This window comes from Sparus aurata, chromosome 2 (assembly GCF_900880675.1).
Source record: "Sparus aurata chromosome 2, fSpaAur1.1, whole genome shotgun sequence".
NCBI classification, from domain to species: Eukaryota; Metazoa; Chordata; class Actinopteri; order Spariformes; family Sparidae; genus Sparus; species Sparus aurata.
This window is the reverse complement of record NC_044188.1, coordinates 12049740-12077475: the sequence shown is the minus strand read 5'-3', so window position 1 is coordinate 12077475 and position 27736 is coordinate 12049740. Positions and strand designations below refer to the sequence as shown.

General features: G+C 44.0%; 2 protein-coding genes across 2 annotated transcripts; one reads left to right on the top strand and one right to left on the bottom strand.

Annotated features, from left to right (window-relative positions):
* Positions 1-773: 773 nt before the first annotated feature.
* LOC115571836 (extracellular calcium-sensing receptor-like) lies at positions 774-27736 on the top strand. The gene is made up of 15 exons (XM_030401474.1): positions 774-958; positions 1249-1543; positions 1677-1763; positions 1969-2238; positions 2566-2772; positions 2883-3158; positions 3446-3673; positions 3756-3879; positions 3951-4144; positions 24059-24145; positions 24832-25038; positions 25137-25409; positions 25580-25807; positions 26550-26673; positions 26826-27736. The coding sequence occupies exons 1-15, from the start codon at positions 774-776 to the stop codon at positions 27734-27736; spliced, it is 3696 nt and encodes a 1231-aa protein (XP_030257334.1).
* Positions 16725-22522, bottom strand: LOC115596392 (uncharacterized). The gene is made up of 2 exons (XM_030441467.1): positions 22137-22522; positions 16725-17430 (listed from the first exon to the last, which is right to left on the bottom strand). Exons 1-2 carry the CDS (start codon positions 22478-22480, stop codon positions 17031-17033), a joined length of 744 nt encoding a protein of 247 aa, XP_030297327.1. The 5' UTR covers positions 22481-22522; the 3' UTR covers positions 16725-17030.

Here is a 27736-nt window from a genome sequence, read left to right as displayed (position 1 = left end):
GTCACCAGCCGCCACTGATATATATATATATGTATATATATATATATAAATATATATATATATATATATATATAGATATATATATATATAAATATATATATATATATATATATGTATATATATCTATATATAAATATATAGATATATATATATATAAATATATATATATATATATAAATATATATATATATATATATATATATATATATATCTCTATCTATCCATACATCCATACATCCATACATCCATACATACATGCATGCATACATACATACATATATGCAATTTTATACAGACCTCAAACTTTGCATTCATTATTCAACTTAATTAAGCTGTGTGATTACACTAGTGCAAAATCTGTAAGTAGGGTTAGGGTTAGAGCCAGAGTGTGCCAGGTCAGATTGGAAGGATCAAGCAGCATGGAGTCCATAGTCATCATCACTGACCAGCAGACCTGCCCAACGCCAGCCAAAGTGGTTCAGAATCTGAATCATAGCACACACTTAAGTGAATACTGCGATTAGTGTGCAGGCTGAATTACTCTTTCATGATAAGTTTCATCATTCACAGACTAATTCTGCCATAATACAGAATCATATTAGGCCCTGCCCATACTTTTTTTATATACACCAATAGGTGGTGCATAAGATTAAACAATGCTTCAAGTCAATAAAAGAGATCAACATCAATAAAAGTTGATCACTGGGCTCAGAGAAGGGATGGACAGGAGGAAAACCATGTGGGCATATTTTAATATTAAATTGCTATTGTTCATGTATTTCATGTTGTTGCATTCCTACTTTTCTTCTGCTGTGTGTCAGTTACAGGGACACTTTCATCTTAATGGTAGGCACAAGGCTGGAGATGTACTTCTAGGGGGGCTATTTGGGATGCACTTTTTTTCTGTCTTTCCTGACCTGTCTTTTACTTCAGAGCCACAACAGCCTACCTGCCATGGGTGAGTCTCTGTGAATGACATAGCAAAAAGCAGAAACTGCAGAGAATCAATTTCATGAATCCAGTGTATTTTTAATCATCAAATATTGCTCTGACAGAGTTATGTTGTCTATTTGCCAATTTTAAATGTTGATCGTTTTTGCACAGTTTATCAAAATGAAAGTCCCTTGTAGTAGCTGTATGTATTATGTTAACAGTAGTTGTCTGACTTTTCTACTGTAGTTGTATGTACTTTTGAAACAGTAATTCTGAATATTTTAATAATAAACAGTGAGACTTTTCTTTGTTAAGCTTTGATATTCTAGGATTCAGACAGGCCCAGACCATGGTCTTTGCTATTGATGAGATCAACAGAAACTCCAACCTGCTACCTAATGTGACTCTGGGATACAGTCTTTATGATAACTGCATCAAACTGCGGATAGGATTTCCGGCTGCAATTTCTCTAGTCAGTGGTCAAGATGAGCAGTTTCTATTAGACGAGACCTGTGTGGGAAACCCTCCGGTTATAGGGATTGTGGGTGATCCTTCTTCTACAAGTTCTATTGCCATTTCCTCTATCTTAGGTTCATACAGAGTACCTATGGTAAGTTTACCAATTTGCCATCCAAATTATTATTACTAATTTTTTTTTATATCAGTTGAAAACTTTAAGGAGAAAACCTGGAAATATTAACTGATTCAAAGGATTCAGGATGTAGTTTCTTTGTCTTTCACAGGTGAGTTATTTTGCCACATGTTCTTGTCTGAGTGACCGGCAAAAGTTTCCATCCTTCTTAAGGACGATCCCAAGTGATGCCTTCCAGGTGAATAATTGTCATATACTGTATGTCTTAAGAATAATATAGCAAACCTGAAAAATATATTGTCAAAAAAATATACAATATATACATAACATTCAATCATTCACTGCAATGAAAAATGAATTCCTGATTCATGATTCATTTTGAAACCTGTTAAGAAAGAATATTTTAGCCTATGCATCACTCTCTCCAATGTGTTCTCTCTTAGGTGCGCGCTATGATTCAGATTCTGAACCACTTTGGTTGGACTTGGACAGGTCTGTTGGTCAGTGATGATGACTACGGACTCAACGCTGCTCGATCCTTCCAATCTGACCTTGCTCACTCTGGTGGAGGTTGTCTTGCCTACTTAGAGGTCTTGCCTCATGCTGATCACCAAGATGAAACCAGGAGAATCGTGGATGTGATGAAGAAATCCACAGCTCGTGTGGTCATCGTGTTTGCACATGAGAGTTACATGATTAACCTCATGGAAGAGGTTGGGCTTGAAATACCAAATAATTTTAAGTGAATATAGTTATGGATCTCAATGTTGTACTTGTCAAACTGAGAGAATTTACTGACAATGCATTATTTGGCTGTGAAAATAGATTTAATTAAATTAAATCTATAATATCTGGGTGCTCTTAGCAGGGTTTCAGTGCTAACATGTACTCCTACCAGTTAAGCTGAACTCCACCTGTGCTGATACGCAACACTTTGCTCAACGTGTGTAAACCTGTGTATGAATGAGAGAACTTTGTAGTATGAGAAACTACTTCACAGTAATGACAGTATGGAGTTATATATTGCATATGATGCATAGGTGCTGAGGCAGAATGTGACAGGCCTGCAATGGATTGCCAGTGAAGCCTGGATAGCAGCTACTGCGTTCCAGACTTCCAACCTCATGTCACACCTGGCAGGCATACTAGGCATTGCCATCCGGCGAGGGGAAATACCAGGGCTCAGAGAATTCCTCCTACAAATACGTCCTGATCAACAACACAACAACTGCTATGGAAATAATATAGTGAGAGTTTAACCCTACAATCTGATGACAAATTTCAAGGATGATATTATTGTTTTATTTCTCTTAACATGTTTAACTATTAACTGTAAACAATTTTAAATGCATTTCAGGTGAAACTGTTTTGGGAATATACATTTCAATGTAGATTTGCACCACCTCCAGCAGGTTGGGTGGAGGCTGGTGGAGCATTATGTACTGGACAGGAAAATCTAGAGGATGTGGAGACTGAGTTGTTGGATGTTTCCAATCTCAGGCCAGAGTATAATGTGTACAAGGCTGTGTATGCTCTGGCCTATGCCCTTGATGACATGCTGCAGTGTGAGCCAGGGAGAGGGCCTTTCAGTGGGCACAGCTGTGGCAATTTGCAAAAACTGGAGCCATGGCAGGTCTGATATCACTTCACACTTACACATCTATTTACATGACTTAATACTATTAAAGTGTATGATTAAATATAGAGATAAGAGATCACTTATTGTGAAATACATTGTTGATAGGATTTTTTAAAACCACTTGGTGATTGCTGCGGATAGTGTTATCAGGTTAGGTACATAAATATCTTGTCACAAGATATAGAAAAATGTAAAATATTACGTTTTATTATTGCATGCTAGGTACTACTGTGTTCATATGTTCACATAAAATTATGATTTGTCTTCTTTGATATTCATAGCTTCTGTATTACTTGCAAAAGGTCAACTTCACCACATCATTTGGTGATCAAGTGTCATTTGATGAGAACGGTGACGCTTTACCAATATATGATATCATGAACTGGCTGCAGCTCCCTGATGGAACAACAAAACTTCAAAATGTGGGTGAGGTTAAGAGGCTGCCCTTTAAAGGTGAAGAACTCACAATTAATGAAGATAAAATCTTCTGGAACTTTGAATCAAAAAAGGTTACTCCTGACTTTTCATATACTTCATAGATAACTCATTATTACACTGTAGCATAATGAGGAATACATTTTCTCCCTATAGCCACCCCGCTCAGTGTGCAGTGAAAGCTGTCCTCCAGGTACCCGCATGGCCAGAAAGAAAGGGGAACCTGTGTGCTGTTTTGACTGCATCCCTTGTTCTGAGGGGAAGATCAGTAATGAGACTGGTTGGTATTTAGTTTTGAACATTGTAGTGTGGAAATATAAATATATTTCAAGATTGTTCCTTTTTTCATAGACTCTGTAGATTGTACCAGCTGTCCAGAGGACTTCTGGTCCAGTCCCCAGCGTGACCACTGTGTTCCTAAGAAAACAGAGTTTCTCTCCTACCATGAGCCTCTGGGTATCTGCTTGACAGCAACCTCATTGTTGGGCACATGTGTCTGTGCTGCTGTCCTGGGCATCTTTATCCATCATCACAGCACACCTATAGTACGTGCCAACAATTCAGAACTGAGTTTCCAGCTACTGCTGTCACTTAAGTTATGTTTCCTGTGTTCATTGCTGTTTATCGGCCATCCCAGGTTGTGGACATGCCAGCTGAGACATGTAGCATTTGGGATCAGCTTTGTGCTTTGTGTCTCATGTATTTTGGTAAAAACGCTGGTGGTTCTAGCTGTGTTCAAGGCCTCCAAGCCAGGAGGGGGAGCCAGTCTGAAGTGGTTTGGTGCAATACAGCAGAGAGGGACAGTTATTGTTCTTACTTTTATTCAGGCCACAATCTGCACTGCCTGGATTGTATCTGCCTCTCCAACTCCTCATAAAAACACCCAATACTACAATGATAAGATAGTTTATGAGTGTGCAGTTGGGTCCACCATTGGTTTTGCTTTGTTACTGGGCTATATTGGCTCACTGGCTATCCTCAGTTTTCTAATTGCATTTAAAGCAAGAAATCTTCCAGATTCTTTCAATGAGGCCAAACTCATCACTTTCAGCATGCTTATCTTCTGTGCTGTGTGGGTTGCCTTTATTCCTGCTTATATCAGCTCACCGGGCAAATATGCAGATGCAGTAGAGATATTTGCCATCCTGGCCTCTAGTTTTGGTCTCTTGGTGGCGCTGTTTGGACCCAAATGTTACATCCTCCTTCTCAGACCAGAGAGGAACACAAAGAAAGCAATTATGGGTCGGGCTTCCAGCCATAATAATTGAACTTAATTTAATGGACAAAATGAATACCTTTTTTTTTTTTACACGATAAAACAATTAATGCTGATGCCACATAACTGTTACTGATATGTAATCCTGTTTAATTTATATCATACTGCATGTGAAAATACTTCAACCCAAGGTGTTTTTTTCGTTTACAGGTAAATCATAAAGCACTCAAACTTCAAATGCTTCTTTTGTTGTTCTGACTTTTTATTGTGTAAGTTAAACTTAAAATCTTAAATTATTAATTACCTTCTTTGAACAAATTATGCTGACTTTTCGGGTTCATTATTATATGCAATTCATTTTTACCTGTCTCTGGCTGATGCAAACTTAAACATATACTCAACAGTTTTTCTATTGCCCCACATGAGTTTCTGACCATCAAATGTCATAAAGTGTCATATTCTGTTTCTTTGTCCCGCGACTAAGATACATTCACACTTTCCCAGGGCCTGTCATTGACACCATCCTCATGTCCACAAGATGCCCTTGGACATTCCCCATCCAAATTTGTAAACCTTATATTTTACCACTTGCCCTGCAATAACCCTATCCATGCAATTCAGATCACCTGTCCATTTCCCATGCACCAAATTGCTCACCTGTTCCCTCTTACCCTTATCAATCTGCTGAAATTCACATCGGCTCAATCATTTCCACTCATTCTCAAACCAGATTACCAAAATTGCAACGTTGCTCTGTGTCTTGTTTTCCAGCCTGTATCCATACTTGCACCTTGAACCTGAAAGAAAAAATGAAATGATCCATTGTTATCATATTTTCCTGGACAACCAAACTTGACTGTCATAAGACTGACTCATTTACTATGAATTCTGAGTGATTTTTTTTCAAACTTAAAAAAACAACTTTATGCTCTTGAATCTAAAATTCTAATATGTTACTGGTAAATTAAGACACAATCCCAATAAACCCCTTGCCCCAACTACTAAGCCTAACTAGGTATTGTCCAGATTCTTGTTTGGATAGGCAGGTACTGCAAAGTGGCAAGGCTACATGGCCCTTACAAAGGCACACTTATGAGATCCCTCTGTTGTTTCAATGTATTATGGACTTTTTTCATAATAACACGAATATGACAGTTTACTTTTGTTTTCTGATGTTTTGGCAGTTAACCAGCTAGCTAGCTAGCTAATGCTTCATTGTTATAACTGATTTGAGCATTTGGACATATTTCAATGTTGCAATCCCCCGTTTTGATGGCAAATTCAGTTTTGTAGTTGGGGCTCTTGATATTGGTACTCAGATATCAGTGCAGACAGGCATTATAGAAGGACGACAAGAGGAAGCACAGCTAGAGGCCAGGTAATGAAGCAATGTTCTTTTTATTTGATGATTAACTTGATAGCATGATGTTGTGAGCAAATTGCAAGCGTCCATGCTTCTCTATCTCTTTTGCGTAAACTGGAAATGGCTTTGTGATAATACCATAATTTCCACAGTAACCCAAGAGAAATTACCACAGCTAAAGGCAGCATGCTCGAAAGCCTGGTTGTGTCTGTTTACATAATGCCATCAATAACTGGCAAGGGGTAGGGGTAAATATTAAAAATTGGAATGAGCCTTTGGGTAGAACAATATAAAAAAACCTTCCAGTAGCCTAAATACCCCAGTGCAGTAAAAACCCTTTAGCAGAAATAAGATGTTGTGGCTTCTTTATTGTGGAATGATTAAGTATTTCTGCTGACTCAGTCAGGGAGTCAAGTTACTACAGTCTGCAGTCTCTAAGACAGTGCTATCCAACTCAATCTTGGGGATCACGAGGCATTTCCGGGCCAGTTGAGATATATAATTTCTCAAGTGAGCTCTGGGTCTGCCCCAGGGTCACCACCCAGTTGGTCGTGCCTGGAAAACCTTCAAAGGAAGGTGCCCTGGGACATTCTGGTCACATGCCTAACCAAAGCAAATTACTTGTACATCTCATGCTCCACTTTTCTCATCACTCCTGAGCAGGCCAAGAGATACTTAAACACCCTCACATGGGGTAGGGTTCAACCCTCAACTAGATATGAGGAATCCACCATTTCAGGACAGAGAACCATGACCTCAGACTTAGCGTTGCTGACCCTCATCCCAACAGCGTCACACTCAGCTGCAAATAGCCCCATTGCCTGCTAGAGGTCTTAGATCGAAGAAGCCAGCAAAGCCAAATCTTCTTCAGAAAGCAGATGCTATTCTGAGGTTCTCAAAACAGGTCTCCTCACCACAGCTATGCCTTGAGATCCTGTCTATGCATATCACAAACAGGATCAGGGATGTGGGTCAACACTGAGTCCAACACCTGCTGGAAATGTGTTCAGTTTTGTGCCAGACACGGGTCTCAATTTGGTTAAATAAGGACCTGATAGCTTATAGCAACAGCCCAAGTATTCCATACTCCTACAGCATCCCCACAATACTCCCAAGAGGACGCAATCACAGGCCTTCTCCAAGTCCACAAAACACAGGAAGACTTAATCGGCAAACAGCCATGACACCCCCAGCAAGCCTGGAAGGATAAAGAGCTGGTCCACAGTTCTATGACCAGGACAGAATATGCAATGTTCCTCCTGAATCCAAGGTTCAACAAACAGTTAGAGCCTCCTTTCCAGCACTTTGGAATACATTTTCCCAGGAAGACTGAGCGGTGTAATAATCCGATATTTAGAGAACACCCTCCCGTTTTGAAAATGTGAACCACCAACCTCGTCTGCCACTAGTACGTAGTACGACCACCGGGCAACACTGAAAAGGCTTGTCAATCAAGACAACCCAACAATGTCTAGAGCCCTCAGCAACTCAAGGTGAATCTAAGCAAATGGCTTTTGTTCTGGTTTGAAAGGGAGTTCCCCTGCAGCAGAAGTAGAATATATTGGGACCCTCACCACATGGTTCAGACAGTTTGAAAACTACCATATCCCATTGTCTGAGAGCATATGTGCATGAATTGTCAGTTCCGCAGCAACCGGATACACAGAGAAGATAAAAACAGCTGCATGTCTGTTTCATAGCAGCTCCATCGTAACTTGTTGCTGGAAGCATCAGCTTTCGTCTGCACTGCTGTTACTAAACGGGAGCAAACAGATGTTCACACCTAGGCCACAGTCTTTCATCTCGCTGGACAAGCAAACACAGCCCCGTGTTTACGTAACATGTTCTGGATCCAGAGAAGAGCTGCGCAACCCAGCTTCTCATCCATATAGAAAGAGGTTTTCCCTCAGAAATGGCCACTATGACCTGTTTTCTTTGCCCATGTTGACTCTGCTGTTTGACCAGCCAGTCCTATCAAGGATCAACCGAAGGTGATTCGAGCCTGAGTTTGCTAACCTGAGTGATAGGAATGTGAGTATTGTGTCTCCACAGCTGTTTCTCTTGCTACACTACGAGCATTAGCTCTTTGTCTTTGTCTCACTCTCTGTCTCTCTCTCTCACTCTAGCCACTAACCAACACATACATGTACACACATATGTACATAGTGACACATACACGTAATCTTATGAGCGACCTGTTGAAAACTTATGGTTCGTGACCTTACTATAACATTAGATACATGTGTCCCGTGGTATTACCACTGTAAAATTAGATAGGGTTGTACTGTGGTTGAGCCACTACCTTTTTGGAACAGTGTCTTGTGTGTATCTAATAGCTGACTTGAGGACAACAGTGTTTTTTTGTCTTTTTTTAACATTACAATCATGAGGTCAGACAAAAAGAGATTTCATGAAACAGAGAAAGTCATGAAACAAAGAACAATCAGGAGAAATAATAATAATAAAAAAATAATACTAAATGTACCTTTTTTAAAACATTTTATTAGTGGTTACTAAAGACTAATAAAAATGTTTTAAAAAAGGTACATACATTGGTCACGCAGAGAATATAAATAACAAAGTCTGTGCATTCACTGATAATAAGGAAAAAAATTCATATAGTTATTAGATAGATATTAGGGTTATACATTCATCAGGTTGTCGTAATATTGAAGAATAGTTCATTTTTTTTGTCTTTTACAATTCTGAGGGAATTAAGAAGATAGTTGAATTCGAGAAGAAACACCTTAAACTTCGGCTTAGCTTTGGAAAATCTGTGTTTGTGTATAAAGAACTTACACGGAGAGAATGAATAATTTGGTTACAAATTCAACAGATTTGTTACAATGAGTAAAATAACAAAGAACATCTTTTTTGGTGAATAGGTATAAGACACTAAGAAAGTTAGATAAATGGTTTCACAAGTCCATCCAAAAATCATGCACAACATTACATTCACAAAATGCATGAGTAATAGATTCCTCCACATCACAGAAGAAACATTTACTATCCATATCCATAAACCTAGATAACATTGGATTGCAAGGGTAAGTGCATTTTTTACTCTTATTAGAGATGCAAAGATTATAAGGCAGTAACCATGCTTTTTTCCAGTCAATATCATCAATTAACTCATCCCAGAAGAATTTCCCTCTTGGAGAACATTTCTTTTTAGCATGGATAGCATTCCTTATGAATTTATTATTACATTTTTAATCCAGGAGAGGGCGACCATCAATAATTAGTTTGGGGTCAATTCTTGCATGTGTGCTGTGTGAGAGATGATATTTCATCAACTGTATGGTACCAGAAGGAATTGCCTGGCATACAAGATTAAATTCTAATTTCAAATTTTCAAATAGGAAAGTCAAAAGTGCGGAGAGAGGAGAGAGAGAGGAGGTTACCATGTTTATCAAATTAATCAATAATGAAAGATATGCCCTTTGAATGCCAGGAGGGAAGAAAGATAGATTTGTTTTTTATTGTGATGTCTTTGTTATTCCATAGCAGGGCTTTATGAGGGGAAAAGTTATGAACATAAAGAAGGTTCCATGCTAAGAGAGCTTGTCTGTGAAAGTTAGACATTTTGAGAGGACGTCTAGAAGGAGAATAATACACTTTAAGAGAAACTGTAAACCACCGCATTTTTTAAAGATATTGGAGGGAATGAAATACCATTAGGAATCTTCACCATTGAGCAAGCATCTTCTCAACCAATTGATTTTGAAGGTGTTATTGATGTCAACAAAGTTGCTAACTTCGAGACCCCATTCAGACCTATTATTTGAAAGAACTGATTTTTTTTTAATCTGTGTTGTTTGTTACGCCATATAAAGTTCAAAAAGGTGTCGTTAATATCTTTACAGGTGGCGTCGGAGGAGTACAAAGATAAAGCTGGATATACAAAGCGAGAAAGACCTTCTGCTTTGGAGAGAAGAACTCAGCCAATGATGGAGAGATCTCTTTGAAGCCAGTTGTTAAGGATACTCTTTGTTAAGTTTAACCTAGGAAGAAAATTAACATTTTGGCTTATAATTGCGTTTTTACAGATGTGAATACCTAAATATTTGACAGAATCTTTAACAGATATACCACATATTGCTTGGTCGTTTGATTTATGAAGGCAGAGAATTTCACATTTATTCAAATTTAAATGTAGACCAGAGGCTAGGGAAAAATGTTAGATGGATTTAAGAGCAAAAGGAATTTGATCCTTATCTTTAAGAAACAGTGTAGTGTAATCAGCAAGCTTAGAGATTCTAATTTCCTTATTGAAAATTGAGATGCCTTGCATGAGAGTGTTATTCAGAATACTAATAGACAGTAGCTCCACCACCAGAATAAAAAGAAAAGGAGAGATGGGGCATCCCTGTCGAACACTTCTGTGAATACAAAATCTTTTGGAAGTGTTATGGTTAATAATAATGGAACTTTTGATGTCTTTATACAACATTTTGATAGCAGAGATAAATTTAGATCCGAAGCCAAACATCTCAAGGGAGGCGAAGAGAAATCTGTGTTCTACAGTGTCAAAGGCTTTGCAAACATCCAGAAATAGGATAATGGCATCTGAGTCAAGCATAGTCAACCAAATCTAGAGCCAGTCTCATATTGCAGCTTATATGATGACCCTTCGTGAAACCTGTCTGTGTTTCATTGATGAGATGATCCAAACATTTTTTCAATCTGTTAGCAAATATTAGGGCAAGTAATTTGTATTTAGTAGTTAGTTAACTTATGGGACACCAGTTATCTATATATTGAGGGTCTTTCCCAGAGTAGGTATTAAGGAGATAACTCCCTGTTTCATAGTGGTCACCATTTCCTCTTTTCTAAGACATTCTTTGAATAAATTGAAGATGGGTTCCTCTAAAAACTTCCAAAAGTGTACATAGAATTCAACCAGTAGACCATCTATGCCTGGTGCCTTATTTTTTTTCATAGATTTAAGAGCATTATTTAATTCAGTAGTTGTGACCTCTGCATCACATAAGGACTTGAAATCATCTGTAATAACAGGAGCATAGTTTCGCACTTGTTGTAAAAAGGCTTCGCATCTGTCTTTCTCAAACTCAGATTTGTAGAGGTTTTCATAAAACAAAGAGATGAAGTCAGATATTTGAGCAGGGTCTTTACACAAGGTATAATTGATATTTAAGGCAGACAAAGACTTACGTTTATAATTTAATTTTTCAAGAGCAAAAAAATAGCTACTGTTTTTTTCACCTTCCTCAGTCCACTTAGCTCTGGATCTGATGACAGAACCTTTGGCTAAATCAGTATATCATTTATCAAGTTCCAATTGCGTTTTTTTTTAATTCCATTAATTCTTCATCGGAGTGAATATCTTGTTTTAAGAGACTATCAAGCTTTAGCATGAGAGTGGATTCTTTAAGTAGTTTGTTTGTTTTTTCAGTTCCTTGCTACGTTTGATAGCAAGCCCTCGAACCGTGAACTTGAATAGTTCCCATTTGCTCCCATATGATGATTCAGCATCAGAATCAAAACACCCAGACAGGCATTCTATGACAGAGCAATTGAAAGTTGAATCATCTAAAAATGAGATGTTAAATTTTCAGTAACCACGGCATCCATTAGATGAATCAGAGGTTAACAACTTAAGAGATATAAATTTATGGTCGGTTAGAGGAGCGTGAAGATGACAGACACTTTTTACATGCTGCAGGAGAGGGTGTGAGATAAGAAAACAGTCTATTCTAGATCTAAGAGAGCCATTGCACCAAGTAAAATCCTGCAAGTTGTCATTAAAGAAATGCCAAGCATCTACTACAGATAATTGTTACATAAGGAAGAGATTATTTCATTTGTTTTAGAGCCCTGGGATATACGAGGGGGGAATCGGTCTATGAGGCTATCAAGAGTCTCGTTAAAGGTCCCATATTATGGTAATTTCTGCCTCTTAACATGGTTCCTTGAAGTCTAAATGGAATGTTAGTAACATGCTTTGGTCGAAAAAAGCTGAAGGATTGAGCACAGCAGGGTTCTTGAAACACCAGTTTCATAGCCCTGCTCCAGGTGGCCTGTTTCAGTGCCTTTCCCTTTAAATGCTAATGAGCTACTGCGCGCCGCCCACGGTGCCGCCCACCTCTTCCTGCCTGCGGAAGACGTGAGGACAGCTTCATGTGACCATGGCAACGGCGGAGTTTGGCCGCCGGACAACAGACTGCGGTCCGACCCAGAACAAGAGGCTCCAGAAGAAAGTAAGCAGCCAAGAATGAACATTGATGTTTCTCAGTGGTTAGTAGTTACGTTTTTTTACCTCGACATTACTTTTATGTAACTGCAGACTAACGAAAGTTTTACGGGCAAGCTGGCCGTCTGCCCCGCGTTGTTACAGATAACAGCCCCCTTCTCCTGCCTCGAGTGTTTACATCATAAAGCTAGCCAAACCTCAGCTGGTGTTTACTGCTGTCCAGTTGCAGTAACACGGATGCAATTTAGCAATAGCCGTTACAAGGCAAAAGCGTAACCCCATATTATTATTTACCTTCATGTAGCCAGGTAAGTTGATTGAGAACCTGCTCTTATTTGCAGTGACGACCTGTAATTAGCAACTGCCAGCAATTTTCAACAACTGTAGTTTTCAATAAGCCACAGTTGCCTCCCATCACTTCTCTACCAGTAGAATTGTTTTTTAACCAGTTACAACGGTTTATAAACTTTAGATATGTTACCAAAGAAACAATGCGACGTGATTAGCGAATATACTTTACAATGAATAATAAAAATTCTGCATAAAAGCAGGTGTTCCTGTGGCAATTGTGTACAAATGCCTACAGAACCTGAGAATATCTGCTGCATGGAAATACCACAATTAAGTGTGAACACTGGGCAAACATGGTTGTCATTTTGCAGTCTATCTTTTCTCTAATCTATTGTCACTCACTTACCTTTCATAATTTCTAGGTTACACGAAGACTACAGCAGCACCACAGACCCACAATAACACCCCAAATCCCAGAAAAAGTCAGTTTTTCATAATATGGTAAATCATTTGAACATTTGTATACTTATGTTGTAACTTGAAAATCTTGCTATCAAGATCAGAGAAGAGGATCCTATTGGAGATATGAGAGTTATAACCGTATATATTACATAGAAGAAAGCAGGCATTGTCAACATTAACTATCAGTATCAACCACCTTCCCTCACTGGAAGTAACCGATTCAATAATGTCACCTCTAAACTTCTGGAGTAAAATCATGGTTTGTGCCATGGTCAAAGAAAACAGAATTTCCCCATTGTGACTTCCAAAATTTGCAATCAGCTTCACCAGAGTGAGTCTCTTGTAGAAAAATCATATCTGCTTCAGAGTGTTTACAAAAAAAATATATTTTTAAGTCTCTTAGACCGCTCACATTTAAGGAGACAATATTAAGTGAGTTGAACTCAAAGTTCTGCATGGCCATTCAGAAGAAATAAACAAAAGAAGGGAAAAACAAAAACAACAACAAAAAAAATGGTACTAGTACTAAGACTAGAAAGCTTAGTGAGGAATCTGAGCTTAGATGAACTATGCCGCCCTCAAAAACATGGCAGCAGTGACCATTAAGTGACCCGTTGAACAGTTTCAAACAAATGGTTATCAGAGTGTATACGAGCATATGCCTCGTGTTGAAAAAAGCAGACCCGGTGATGGAGAACAGTGGGTCTGTTGAATATAAGAATGAATCATGAAATATTGCATAAGTCTATTCAGAAAGAACAAGTCAAACAAGATCATATGTAAAAGTCTCTGCAAGTATGTTAAGGTATGACATGAGGAAAGACTAGCCCGTAACCTAGATGATAATGAAGTCATCTAGTAACAAGGCTAGTTATTCAACCGTTTCCATTTTTAACTGTATTGAGGTTTTTTTTTTTTCCTCCTCATTTTCCCTCCAAGCAGTCGAGCTTCTTTCCTTCAATGTAAGCGAAGGGGCCTCTGAATGAAGCTCTCTTCCCTTCCTCTCTGGCCTTTTTCACCAAAGGCCACAGTTTCTCTCTGGCAGCTGCATCCTCGGGGATTAAGGCCTCTTTGATGCGGAGATTGTTGTCGCGCAGATACCCGGAGTTCTTCGCTTCCCGCCAGATGATGTCTCGGTAAAATCGCATGGTGATCCTGATCAAGACTGTACGAGGAGAGCCAATCTTTTTCACAGTGCCCAATCGATGGACAATGTCCACGGCGAGCGCTATTTTGTTGATAATTTGTGGTGCCATTTTGGAGAGAATGTTTATTGTGATTTGTCTTATGTCCTCCCCGCTTTCCTCCTTCAGTCCATGTATTTTTAGATTCCACATTCTACCGTGACGCTGCATATCATTCAGTTTTATCTTCAGTTAAAGGTTTTCTTTTAGCAGCTTCTCTGTCTCTAAGGCCCCGTCCAGACGACAACACCGTTTTTCGAAAACGCACACGTATTGCATCGTTTTGGCCGACCATCCATACGGATCCTGAAAACGCAGCGCCTGAAAACGCACTTTTTTGAAAATGGGTCTCAGGGTGGAGAAATCCGAAAACGCAGCCCTCCCGTTTTCATGTGGACGGCGAATCCGCATACTTTCCAAAACGATGACGCCATCGCCCCAGCCCGCGACGTCCCATAACAACAACAACAACAACAATGGCGGCCTACATGCTCGTGTTCGTGCCGCAGAAGATATTTAGACTTTCTTGCAACTTACCCGCCTTGTAGTTGAGTGTGAGTTGCAGCAGCAGTTCGACCTCATTACCGGTCCACACAAACGATTCTGGTTTCCTTGCACTAGCCATTTTCATCTTCTTCTTGCTGTGTTCGGTTTCTCCGTCTACTGTCTGTTTGTTTACAGCGTGCAAGCTTAATGCGCATGCTCCGTGTCTTCTTCTCCATTTTTGGTGAATGTCAAGTGCCACCTAGAGGCCTGGAATATGAACTACAGCATTTTCGGTCGTTTTCAGTGGAGACGTGTGGACGCTAATATTCTTAAAACGATGACGAGGAAGACGGAGAAAAAAAAGATAATTTTCGCCCGTGTGGACGGCCCCTAAGTCAATTTTCTGTATTCTCTCGCTGTGGGTGGTTACCTGATTTAGCAGAGACTGCACTGTAGCTGTGAGAGCTTCCATCACTCTGGCAGTAGCTTGAGACGACTCTTCAATGGATGAGAGCTTTTCCAGGATGACGCGAGTTGCCGAGACGCCATTGTCAATTGCTCTTAATTTGGAAGGAGGGCTTTTGCTAGTGGTTAAAAGCAAAGCTTCAGTTGAGGAGTCATCAGCCATGTCGTCTGAGACTAGCTCTGTCGTGTTTCTTCTTTTTGGTGCTTTTTTTCCCATTAAAGAAAGAGGAAATAGCGCCTGTAGAACATCTTTTGTATAAACTAAACAAAACAGGTCTGGGGAATTGTCGGTTTCATCAAGTTTTCAGTAATATAGTCACATACAGCGATATTTTCGGAGGACGACATTAGAAAACTCCCGCTCACAACGCCATCTTGGCTTCCCCCCGAGGACAACGGTGTTCCACCTTGGTTTGTTCAAGACATGACATAATCTTCCATGAGATTGCGTTGGCCATTTTAGCTCTCTTTCTGTGTCTCTATTACACCCACACACACACACACACACACACACTGCATTTGTGCTTGAGTTTGTCTGAGTGTTTTACTTAAATTATACATTGCCGCTGGGATTATTTCTGTACATATGTTTTTGTGTTAACAGCTGGTTTTGATGGTCAGTGCTCAGATTCATTCCATTCACTGTTTCTTTATTTCTAAATATTTTTATTTTTTTATTTATTTATGTTGTTTATTTCGGGCATGTCAATTCATAAACATCACATTTCATCATTGTTCAAATAATACAATACACATGGCCGAAAGGGAAAAGCGGGAGAAGCCAAAGCTTATCAAGTCCCGCCCCCATTACCCACAGGATAAAATCTTCATCCTGATCTTTTCTTGTCATTTGCATTTTACATTTTCTTTTCTCTTTTTTTTTTTTTTTTTTCAACTTCTTTTGTTATGACCTTTGACAAAACATATTACAGCAGTAGCATACAGAGCTGAATTCAAGCTCTAGTCAGTACATGCAGATTACATGTGTGTCTACAGTTGTGTGCCGATTTACAGGGCTAGTTGAGTTCTTCACAGCTCAGAAGAACTTCTGATAACTCACAGTAGTGTCACAGTGTTCGTACCCAAGTTATCTCACATTGTTGATACACATTATAACAACATCCTGCTATGTACAACTGGCATTGGCCTTGGACCATACAATTTTCTCAGGTTCAACTTATTGTTTGGGTACAAATGGTATTTGTTATGCTCACATGCCGTCTCAACACAGTGTCTGCACAGTGTCTGTTGATTCGTGCCTCTGACCTTTATCAACCCTCCTGTATTGATCTGTACTGATCAACGATTGAATGTACATACTTTTTACAAGATTATATCCATCCAGGAAAAAATCTGTGCCTTTGTCTTCATTAATCCATGTTTCCGACACTGCAATGATGGTGAAAGGGGTTTTGAAGTGATTTAGGTATTCCTTGATGTGGCCGAAGTTGGTATATAGACTCCTGCTGTTAAAGTGAATTAGAGACAGTTTCCCGTCCATCTCAGCGCTGTCTCTGTATTGAACTTCAGTATAATACTTGCAATTCCCAGTCATGTTGAAACAGAAGTGATTATCCGGGTCAATTCCTTCGTTCGGGTCAGATAAGGTATGATTCACATGTTGATTTGTAATGAACTCCACACTTCCTAGCTCAGCAATCCTTTCAGATATTCCCATCATACTTTCAGTCCGTGTAAGAACCGTTGAACTTTGCTGTGCTGTAGTTATGGAGTGTTCGTGAGCCATACCTTAGTTATTGTATTTCTCCAACTCATCCTTGCTCCTGATCTGGATTATTTTGACTTCTTCAGCTGATGCTCCATTTGTTTTGATGTAGATTCTGCAGTTAGCCGTCCAGGTGTGTTGTATCTTACCATCCTTTTTCAGTTGGCGAGCTGTTCTGGCGATGTCTGCATTCTTTCTGGTGAGATTGTCATTGATGTAGACATTCGAGCCTTTGAGCTTCTTGCCCTGCTTCAGCAGTGCAGTCTTGTATTTTCTGTTGATGAATTTCAGGATGACAGCTCGAGTTGCTGACTCTTTCCTTCGAGGTAAGAGGTAACATACTTCCACGTTGCCGAAATTCACCTCGATGCCTTTACCATTCAGGAACTCAGACACCTGCTTCTCCACAGATTTAATCTCAGATTTGTCAGGTCGGGGTTTTAGGGAAGACTATGGAAAAGGGGAAGGTGGACCCAAATGCAGTTACGGACAAGAGGCAGGGCGTGGGGAACAAAAGGCGAGCTTTATTTAAAAGCTGAACACAAAAACAGAAGCAGGCAAAGTAGCAAATGAAAGCGAGGCAAAGTAGCAAATTAAAGCAAGACAAAGTACAAAGAAAAAGGCAAAGTTCAAATCAAAGATGCAAAATGCAAAACTCCAAAAACACATACCGTGGGGGAACAAGGAACAGACAGAGGCGCAGGAACTGGAGCATGGAGCATGGAGCATGGAGCATGGACGGACGGACGCTGACAAGAACAATGACCAGACAAGGAGTGAAGGGAACACAGAGACTAAATACACAAACACTGATGACAAGACGAGGAACAGGTGAGGTGGACCAACAGGTGAGATAACGAAGGGGAGGAGCACATGAAGGGACCAGGGCAATGGACAGAGGGAGCCAGAGGGAACATAGGAAAAAACACAGGAGAACTTAAAGGACACATGAGGGCATGGGAAAAACAAGACACAAGACAAGATACAGAGACATGGAAATCAAATACAAGAAAACACAAGACAAAACCAGACAAGAACACAACAAACAGATCTACAGTCATGACAGTACCCCCCCCTCAAGGGACAGCTCCAAGATGTCCCTCAAAACATGAGTCCAAGTGAGGCTGGGAGGGTGGAGGGGGGTCAGGAGGAGGGCCAAGGTCCAAACAAACAGGAGGGTGGAGGCGAGGACTGGAGCCCACTGGAGGCCGGGGGCGTGGGCTGGGGCCCCCTAGAGGTCGGGGACGTGGACTGGGACCCACTAGAGGCCGGGGACGAAGACGAAGACGTAGGCGTTCTGGAGGCCGGCGACGAAGACGAAGGCGTTCTGGGGGCCGACGACGAAGGCGTAGGCGCTCTGGAGGCCGGCGATGAAGGCGAAGGCGTAGGCGCTCTGGAGGCCGGCGACGAAGGCGAAGGCGTGGGCTGGCACCCACTGGAGGCCGGCGGCGAAGGCGAAGGCGTGGGCTGGCACCCACTGGAGGCCGGCGGCGAAGGCGAAGACGTGGGCTGGGACCCACTGGAGGCCGGCGGCGAAGACGTGGGCTGGGACCCACTGGAGGCCGGCGGCGAAGACGTGGGCTGGGACCCACTGGAGGCCGGCGGCGAAGACGTGGGCTGGGACCCACTGGAGGCCGGCGGCGAAGGCGAAGGCTGAAGCCCTCTTGAGGCCGGATCACTGACTGGGAAACCCTCCTGGGCCTTGGCCGGACCACCAACAGAGGTTCGCAGGGAGCTGGTGGCCTGTGAGCCAATAAAGGGTCGCTGGCGGCAGACGACCTCGGCCTGGCCTCCGACCAAGGAGCTGGCACTGGACTTGGCACGGGACTTGGTACTGGCCTCGGCCGGGCCTCTGACCGAGGAGCAGGCGCTGGACTTGGCGTGGGACTCGGCCGGGCCTCCGACCGAGGAGCAGGCGCTGGACTTGGCGTGGGACTCGGCCGGGCCTCCGACCGAGGAGCAGGCGCTGGACTTGGCGTGGGACTCAGCCAGGCCTCCGACCGAGGAGCAGGCGCTGGACTTGGCGTGGGACTCGGCCGGGCCTCCGACCGAGGAGCAGGCGCTGGACTTGGCGTGGGACTCGGCCAGGCCTCCGACCGAGGAGCAGGCGCTGGACTTGGCGTGGGACTCGGCCGGGCCTCCGACCGAGGTGCAGGCGCTGGACTTGGCGTGGGACTCGGCCGGGCCTCCGACCGAGGAGCAGGCGCTGGACTTGGCGTGGGACTCAGCCAGGCCTCCGACCGAGGAGCAGGCGCTGGACTTGGCGTGGGACTCGGCCGGGCCTCCGACCGAGGAGCAGGCGCTGGACTTGGCGTGGGACTCGGCCGGGCCTCCGACCGAGGAGCAGGCGCTGGACTTGGCGTGGGACTCGGCCGGGCCTCCGACCGAGGTGCAGGCGCTGGACTTGGCGTGGGACACGGCCGGGCCTCCGACCGAGGAGCAGGGACGGGCCTCAGCCGGTCCTCCGACCGAGGTGCAGGAACGGGCCTTGGCCGGGCCTCCGACCGAGGTGCAGGGTCTGAACTTGGCATGGGCCTCGGCCGGCCCTCCGACCGAGGTGCAGGCGCTGGACTTGGCGTGGGACTCGGCCGGGCCTCCGACCGAGGAGCAGGCGCTGGACTTGGCGTGGGACTCAGCCAGGCCTCCGACCGAGGAGCAGGCGCTGGACTTGGCGTGGGACTCGGCCGGGCCTCCGACCGAGGAGCAGGCGCTGGACTTGGCGTGGGACTCGGCCGGGCCTCCGACCGAGGAGCAGGCGCTGGACTTGGCGTGGGCCTCGGCCGGGCCTCCGACCGAGGTGCAGGCGCTGGACTTGGCGTGGGACTCGGCCGGGCCTCCGACCGAGGAGCAGGCGCTGGACTTGGCGTGGGACTCAGCCAGGCCTCCGACCGAGGAGCAGGCGCTGGACTTGGCGTGGGACTCGGCCGGGCCTCCGACCGAGGAGCAGGCGCTGGACTTGGCGTGGGACTCGGCCAGGCCTCCGACCGAGGAGCAGGCGCTGGACTTGGCGTGGGACTCGGCCGGGCCTCCGACCGAGGTGCAGGCGCTGGACTTGGCGTGGGACACGGCCGGGCCTCCGACCGAGGAGCAGGGACGGGCCTCAGCCGGTCCTCCGACCGAGGTGCAGGAACGGGCCTCGGCCGGGCCTCCGACCGAGGTGCAGGGTCTGAACTTGGCATGGGCCTCGGCCGGCCCTCCGACCGAGGTGCAGGAACGGGCCTCGGCCGGTCCTCCGACCATGGTGCAGGAACGGGCCTCGGCCGGGCCTCCGACCGAGGTGCAGGAACGGGCCTCGGCCGGGCCTCCGACCGAGGTGCAGGAACGGGCCTCGGCCGGGCCTCCGACCGAGGTGCAGGGTCTGGACTTGGCGTGGGCCTCGGCCGGTCCTCCGACCGAGGAGCTGGGATGGGACTTGGCATGGGCCTCGGCCGGTCCTCCGACCGAGGCGCTGGGACGGGCCTCGGCCGTTCCTCCGACCGAGGCGCTGGGGCAGGACTTGGCATGGGCCTCGGCCGGTCCTCCGACCGAGGAGCAGGGACAGGACTTGACATGGGCCTCAGCCGGTCCTCCGACCGAGGAGCAGGGACAGGACTTGGCATGGGCCTCGGCCGGTCCTCCGACCGAGGAGCAGGGACAGGACTTGGCATGGGCCTCGGCCGGTCCTCCGACCGAGGAGCAGGGACAGGACTTGACATGGGCCTCGGCCGGTCCTCCGACCGAGGAGCAGGGACAGGCGCCATCAGGTCCGCCGACTGAAGGCCACAGGCAGGAACAGGCGCCATCAGGTCCGCCGACTGAAGGCCACAGGCAGGAACAAGCGCCATCAGGTCCGCCGACTGAAGGCCACAGGCAGGAACAGGCGCCATCAGGTCCGCCGACTGAAGGCCACTGGCAGGCGCCGACCGGGCCGCCGACTGAAGGCCACTGGCAGGTGTCGACCGGGCCGCCGACTGAAGGCCACTGGCAGGTGTCGACCGGGCCGCCGACTGAAGGCCACTGGCAGGTGTCGACCGGGCCGCCGACTGAAGGCCACTGGCAGGTGTCGACCGGGCCGCCGACTGAAGGCCACTGGCAGGTGTCGACCGGGCCGCCGACTGAGGGCCACTGGCAGGTGTCGACCGGGCCGCCGACTGAAGGCCACTGGCAGGTGTCGACCGGGCCGCCGACTGAGGGCCACTGGCAGGTGTCGACCGGGCCGCCGACTGAGGGCCAGCTGGAACCGTTGTCAGCGATTCCGTCAAAGGGGATGACCCAGCTGGCATCGGCTGGGCAGCCAACACAGGAGCTGGGAATCGAGCTGAGGCATGGTCTGTGGCCGGAGCTGAGGCATGGTCCGTGGCCGGAGCTGAGGCAGGAGTTTGGGCTGGGACCCCAGAGCCTGACTTCAGGGAGCCAGGACGTGGACGGGCTCGTCGCTTTCTCGGTGGAGCCTTGTAGGCCAGCCGGGTTCCACAAAAAGGAGACATTTCAGGATTGGCAGACACTGTGGTTGAGACTGAGGCCTGGGCTGGTAGCCGAGCTGCGGCTACGGCATGGGCTGGGGCTGGGGCTGGTAGCTTGGCTGTGGCTGTGACTGTGGTGTGGGTTTCGGTTGGTAGCTTTGCTCTGGCTTGAAAAAAAAGGTTGCTAGCAGCAATTTGACGAGCCCTGCTAGCTGGATTTGTCATAAAGTCCTGGTACCAGCGAATAATTTCTAGCCCATTAACTGCTGGGTCCATTTTTGGTCTGGTCATTCTGTCAGGCGGGGGGTTAAAGGGAAGAACATGAGACACGAGAGGAGGCAAGGCAGGAACATGGACATGAACAGACACTGGCAGAGACAATGAACGGACAAGGAGTGAAGGGAACACAGAGACTAAATACACAAACACTGATGACAAGACGAGGAACAGGTGAGGTGGACCAACAGGTGAGATAACGAAGGGGAGGAGCACATGAAGGGACCAGGGCAATGGACAGAGGGAGCCAGAGGGAACATAGGAAAAAACACAGGAGAACTTAAAGGACACATGAGGGCATGGGAAAAACAAGACACAAGACAAGATACAGAGACATGGAAATCAAATACAAGAAAACACAAGACAAAACCAGACAAGAACACAACAAACAGATCTACAGTCATGACAAGATTCACCAGGCTCATGGGCTGAATTCCCAGCTGCAACCGCCGCTGCGTAGGTTGGAGGCTTGATTATGAGGCCAGTCACAATCACATCATTGAGCTTTCCCTGTTGATCCAGCTCCTCCACTTTGTTTCCCAGCTCCTTTATCAGCTGGTCTTTTTTCTCATTCTCCTGCCGGAGTTGTTTAATTTCAGCCATTGCCTTGTTGAGAGGTTCTATCTGTTTCTTCATCTCTCTCAACTCCGCCATCAGATCTTTCCCAAGTTCATCGGTCACAATCCGATGTTGTTTCTTCAATTCCATCAGGCTTTCATTCAATTGATCCCACTTAAGGTCTGACTTAGGAGGCATTGTCTCACTTTTCCGTGCAGTCAGGCTCTTCTTTGGCTTCTTCTTGTTCAACACGGAGCAACACGGAGCACGTCCGTCCTCTTCAGCTCCTCACACATGCATTTGAAGTGAACCCTATATATCTGTCTGCTCAGTTAATTACTGAGAGTGAACTGCAGAGTGATTTGGAAGATGTAAGCTGATAAACTCTATCTACATTGTCTACAACTGAACATAAATTTGAGTTCCACTTATTATGTCACAAAAACACATAGTTTCACACAGTTTTAATCGACATCAACCATAATGGTCATCCACAACTTAGAATCGTGTTGGGAAAAATGGACAGGCAGAAATGTTATCACCAGTGTACAGATTAATACTGCCTAGAACAGAATCATTTTAGGCCCTGCCCATACTTTTGCTTATGCCCCAATGGGTGGTGCTTAAGATTAAAGAAAGCTGTAAATCAATAAATGAGGTCAAGAGCAATGAAACTTGATGACTGGGTTCAGAAAAGGGGTGCACAGAATGAAAGTCATGTGGGCATATTTAGATACCAAATTGCTCTTGCATATGTTTTTTTTGTTGTTGTATTCATACTTTTCTTCTGTTGCATCCTCCCCTCTTTATCCATCCTCCTGCCAGTCGCAAGGACAATTTAATCTAAGTGGGATGCACAAAGCTGGGGATGTAGTTCTAGGAGGGCTGTTTGGGATGCACTTTGTTTCTGTCTTTCCTGACTTGTCTTTTACGTCACAGCCACAACAGCCTACCTGCCACAGGTGAGTTGATCAGCCAAAAAGGAAAAAAATCTATTCCACTTGTAGAATGCATCATTATGATGAAATATTACTCTGAATGAATTAAATTTATGCCATTTTCTACTTCTTATGCACAGTTTTATTTACATATACCACAAAGAACATTTAAGTGGTCATGAAACAGTATCAGTTTAATTCTTATTCAAAATAAGACCATTGGCAAGAAAAATGTTAATTGGAAAAGAGTATGTGTATTTCCTTTCGTTTTGTTATTATTATACTTTATGCCCGTTATTTATATTAAACCATTTGTATTCTGCTTGTACAGTCTGGTGGCACAGTTTCTGTATTACTGACAAAAAGCAGTATTTTTTGTGTTAGTTTTGATATTTTAGGATTCCGGCAGGCCCAGACCATGGTCTTTGCTATTGATGAGATCAACAAAAGCACCAACCTGCTACCTAATGTGACACTGGGATACAGTCTTTATGATATCTGTGTCAAACTAGGGATTGGATTCCGTGCAGCGTTATCCCTAGTCAGTGGTCAAGAGGAGCAGTTTATATTAGATGAGACCTGTACAGGAACCCCTCCGGTCATTGGGATTGTGGGTGATTCTTCTTCTACACGTTCTATTGCAATCTCCTCTGTCTTAGGTTTGTACAGAGTACCGATGGTAAGTTTCCACCTTCAATGCCCTTATTGTTTGGGGTATCTTTTAAATGATCTCAGATTTAAGGTCAGTTTTAAACATGTAGTAATCAATCTTAAAATAATAAAAGAGCCTGTAAAGGCTTTGGATGTTTTCAGGATGTACAGTATGTGTCATCCACAGGTGAGTTATTTTGCCACATGTTCCTGTCTGAGTAACCGGGAAAAGTTTCCATCCTTTTTTAGGACGATCCCAAGTGATGCTTTCCAGGTGACCATCTATTGGCAGCTTCAAACATATAAAATAAAGCATGTGGTTGAACATTCTTTACTGCAATGAATAAAATATGAATTTAAGGGCAAAAATTAAACATGACGCATTTCGAAAACACATGTTTTCTACAGAAAGAGTATTTCAGCCTGTCCACTGATCTCTCCAATGTGTACTCTCTTAGGTGCGTGCTATGATCCAGATTCTTACCCACTTTGGCTGGACTTGGGCAGGTCTGCTTGTCAGTGATGATGACTATGGACTCCACGCTGCTCGATCTTTCAAATCTCACCTGGCGCACTCTGGTGGAGGTTGTCTTGCCTACTCAGAGGTTTTGCCCTGGGGCGATCACCCAGCTGAAATAAGGAGAATTGTGAATGTGATGAAGAAATCCACAGCTCGTGTGGTCATTGTGTTTGCACATGAGAGTCACATGGTTAACCTCATGGAAGAGGTTTGCTTGAAATACATTATAACTGAATATAGCGATAGGTCTGACTTTTTTTTTTTTGTCAGATGATTAAGATAAAATAACTTTTTAAACTTAATTTAATTTAAATTGTAATTTAAAGGTTCTCTTTAAGTAGTGTATAAAACATTGGACTGCATATAAGTAACCTTTGTATTATATGACACTGCTTTAGTTTCATGGCAGTATAAAGTAACATATTTGTTATGATGCACAGGTGGTGAGGCAGAATGTGACAGGACTGCAGTGGATTGCCAGTGAAGCCTGGATAGCAGCTACTGTGTTTCAGAACCCCCATCTCATGCCCTACCTGCCTGGCATACTAGGCATTGCCATTCGTCAAGGAGAAATACCAGGGTTCGGGGAATTCCTCAGACAAATACATCCTGATCAACACCACAACAACAGCTACGGAAATAACATAGTGAGAGTTTAACCCTTACAATAAGATGATGAATATCAATATATTGTTACATTTCTGTGAACATGTTTAACTTTTAATGGGTTTTAAATATGTTTCAGGTGAAACTGTTTTGGGAATATACATTTCAGTGTAGATTCACGCCTCCAGCAGGTTCAGTGGATGATGTTGGAACATTGTGCACTGGACAGGAAAAGCTAGAGGATGCGGAGACTGAGTTTTTGGATGTTTCCAATCTCAGGCCAGAGTATAATGTGTACAAAGCTGTGTATGCTCTGGCCTATGCCCTTGATGACATGCTGCAGTGTGAGCCAGGGAGAGGCCCGTTCAGTGGGCACAGCTGTGGAATTTTGCAAAGACTGGAGCCGTGGCAGGTGTGATATCACTTTGCACTCCACCTGTTTATTATGGGAAGGGATATGATTGAATCCAGAGAAATGAGATGACTAACTGCAAAATGCAGAACAGATGTATGTTCACAGAAAATATTTTTTTTAATCTGCCCTCTGTGGTTTTCCTCTTCCCCATATTGTAATATTCATAGCTACTGCATTATTTGCAAAAGGTCAACTTCACCACATCATATGGTGATCAAGTATCATTTGATGAGAATGGTGATGCCTTACCAATATATGATATCATGAACTGGCTGCAGCTCCCTGATGGAAGAGCAAAACTTCAGAATGTGGGGAAGGTCAAAAGGTCAGCCTTCAAAGGGGAAGAACTCATAATTAATGAAGACAAAATCTTCTGGAAGTTTAAAACAAAAAAGGTTAGGACCAAAAAAGGACTACTTTGGCATTATTTTGCAATACTTTTTACCTTCTGTTCCATCTGAGCCGCATTATTATGGATCGATTATAAAACCTTTTCAGCCTCTTTCTAGGTCCTCTGCTGTGCCTGTCGGGTTTACTCATCATCTAGAGCTGTTCTTCCCTGCCAGAGTGCACAAGACAACTACTGACCATACTATTAGTTAATAGCATGCTAGACAGCTTATTCTTGTCTCATTTGTGGTCTTATTAGCAAGTTAATTCATTGTAGCCCTAGACTCCCCCCCTGTGGTTGTACAGCAGGACTACCTAGGCAGCCAGGGTTTGGACACAAGAGGACAGCTTAAATCAGGCGGTCAGTCATGTGTGCAGGTCCCATCAATCTTCCTCCCTCTCCTCTAGACTACTAGCGCCTCAACAATCTATGTCAGTATAACTGATATGTTATTATTTCCTAATTGCACGTTCAGTGGTTGGATTTTGAGCTTCGTCACCCCGCTGGTAAACACACCAACACTTTTGCAGTCGCAGTTGCAGTGACCCTTGTACTGTTAGGTAAACAAGACATGGCTGGGTGGCAGGAGAGAGGCTGAATAGGTCAGTATGTTTAATCCATAATAACCCGGCTCAGAAGGAAAAAATATACTGCGATACAATGTAAAAGTATTGTGAGTTAATACAAAAATATGGCAAAGTAACTCAAAAGTGGTGCTATTAAAAAAAAAAAAAATCTCCCTATAGCCACCCCGCTCAGTGTGCAGTGAGAGCTGTCCTCCAGGTACCCGCATGGTCAGAAAGAAAGGGAAACCTGAGTGCTGTTTTGACTGCATCCCTTGTTCTGAAGGAAAGATCAGCAATGAAACTGGTCAGTATTTATTTTACACATTGGAGTTTGGACAAAATATATATATATACATATATATATATATATATATATAATATATATATATATATATATATATATATATATATATATAGTATATGGACAGTATCTCAGGTCTGTTTCTTTTCTCTTAGATGCCATGGAGTGCACCAGTTGTCCAGAAGACTTCTGGTCCAATGTCCAGCGTGACAACTGTGAACCTAAGAAAAATGAGTTTCTCTCCTACCATGAGCCTCTGGGTATCGGTTTGACAGTGGCCTCTATATTTGGCACGTGTGTCTGTGCTGTTGTCCTTGGCATCTTTATCTATCATCGGAAAACACCCGTTGTACGTGCCAACAATTCAGAACTGAGTTTCCAGCTATTACTATCACTTAAGTTATGCTACCTATGTTCACTGCTCTTTATTGGCCGACCCAGGCTGTGGACATGTCAGCTGAGACATGCAGCATTTGGGATCAGCTTTGTGCTTTGTGTCTCATGTATTTTGGTAAAAACCATGGTGGTTCTAGCTGTTTTTAAGGCCTCTAAGCCAGGAGGTGGAACCAGTATTAAATGGTTTGGTGTTCTGCAACAGAGAGTCACAGTTATTGTTCTCACTTCTGTTCAGGCAGCAATCTGCACTGTCTGGATTGTATCTGCCTCCCCAACTCCTCATAAAAACACTCAATACTACAATGATAAGATTGTTTATGAGTGTGCAGTTGGGTCCGTTGTTGGTTTTGCTGTGTTACTGGGCTATATTGGCTCACTGGCTATCTTCAGTGTTCTGATTGCGTTTAAAGCAAGGAATCTTCCAGATACTTTCAATGAGGCCAAACTCATCACCTTTAGCATGCTGATCTTCTGTGCTGTGTGGGTGGCCTTTGTCCCTGCTTATATCAGCTCACCAGGCAAATATGCAGATGCAGTGGAGGTTTTTGCAATTCTGGCCTCCAGCTTTGGCCTGTTGGTAGCACTGTTTGGTCCTAAATGTTACATACTCCTGCTGAGACCAGAGAGGAACACGAAACGAGCAGTCATGGGCCGGAGCATCGAGTCATAA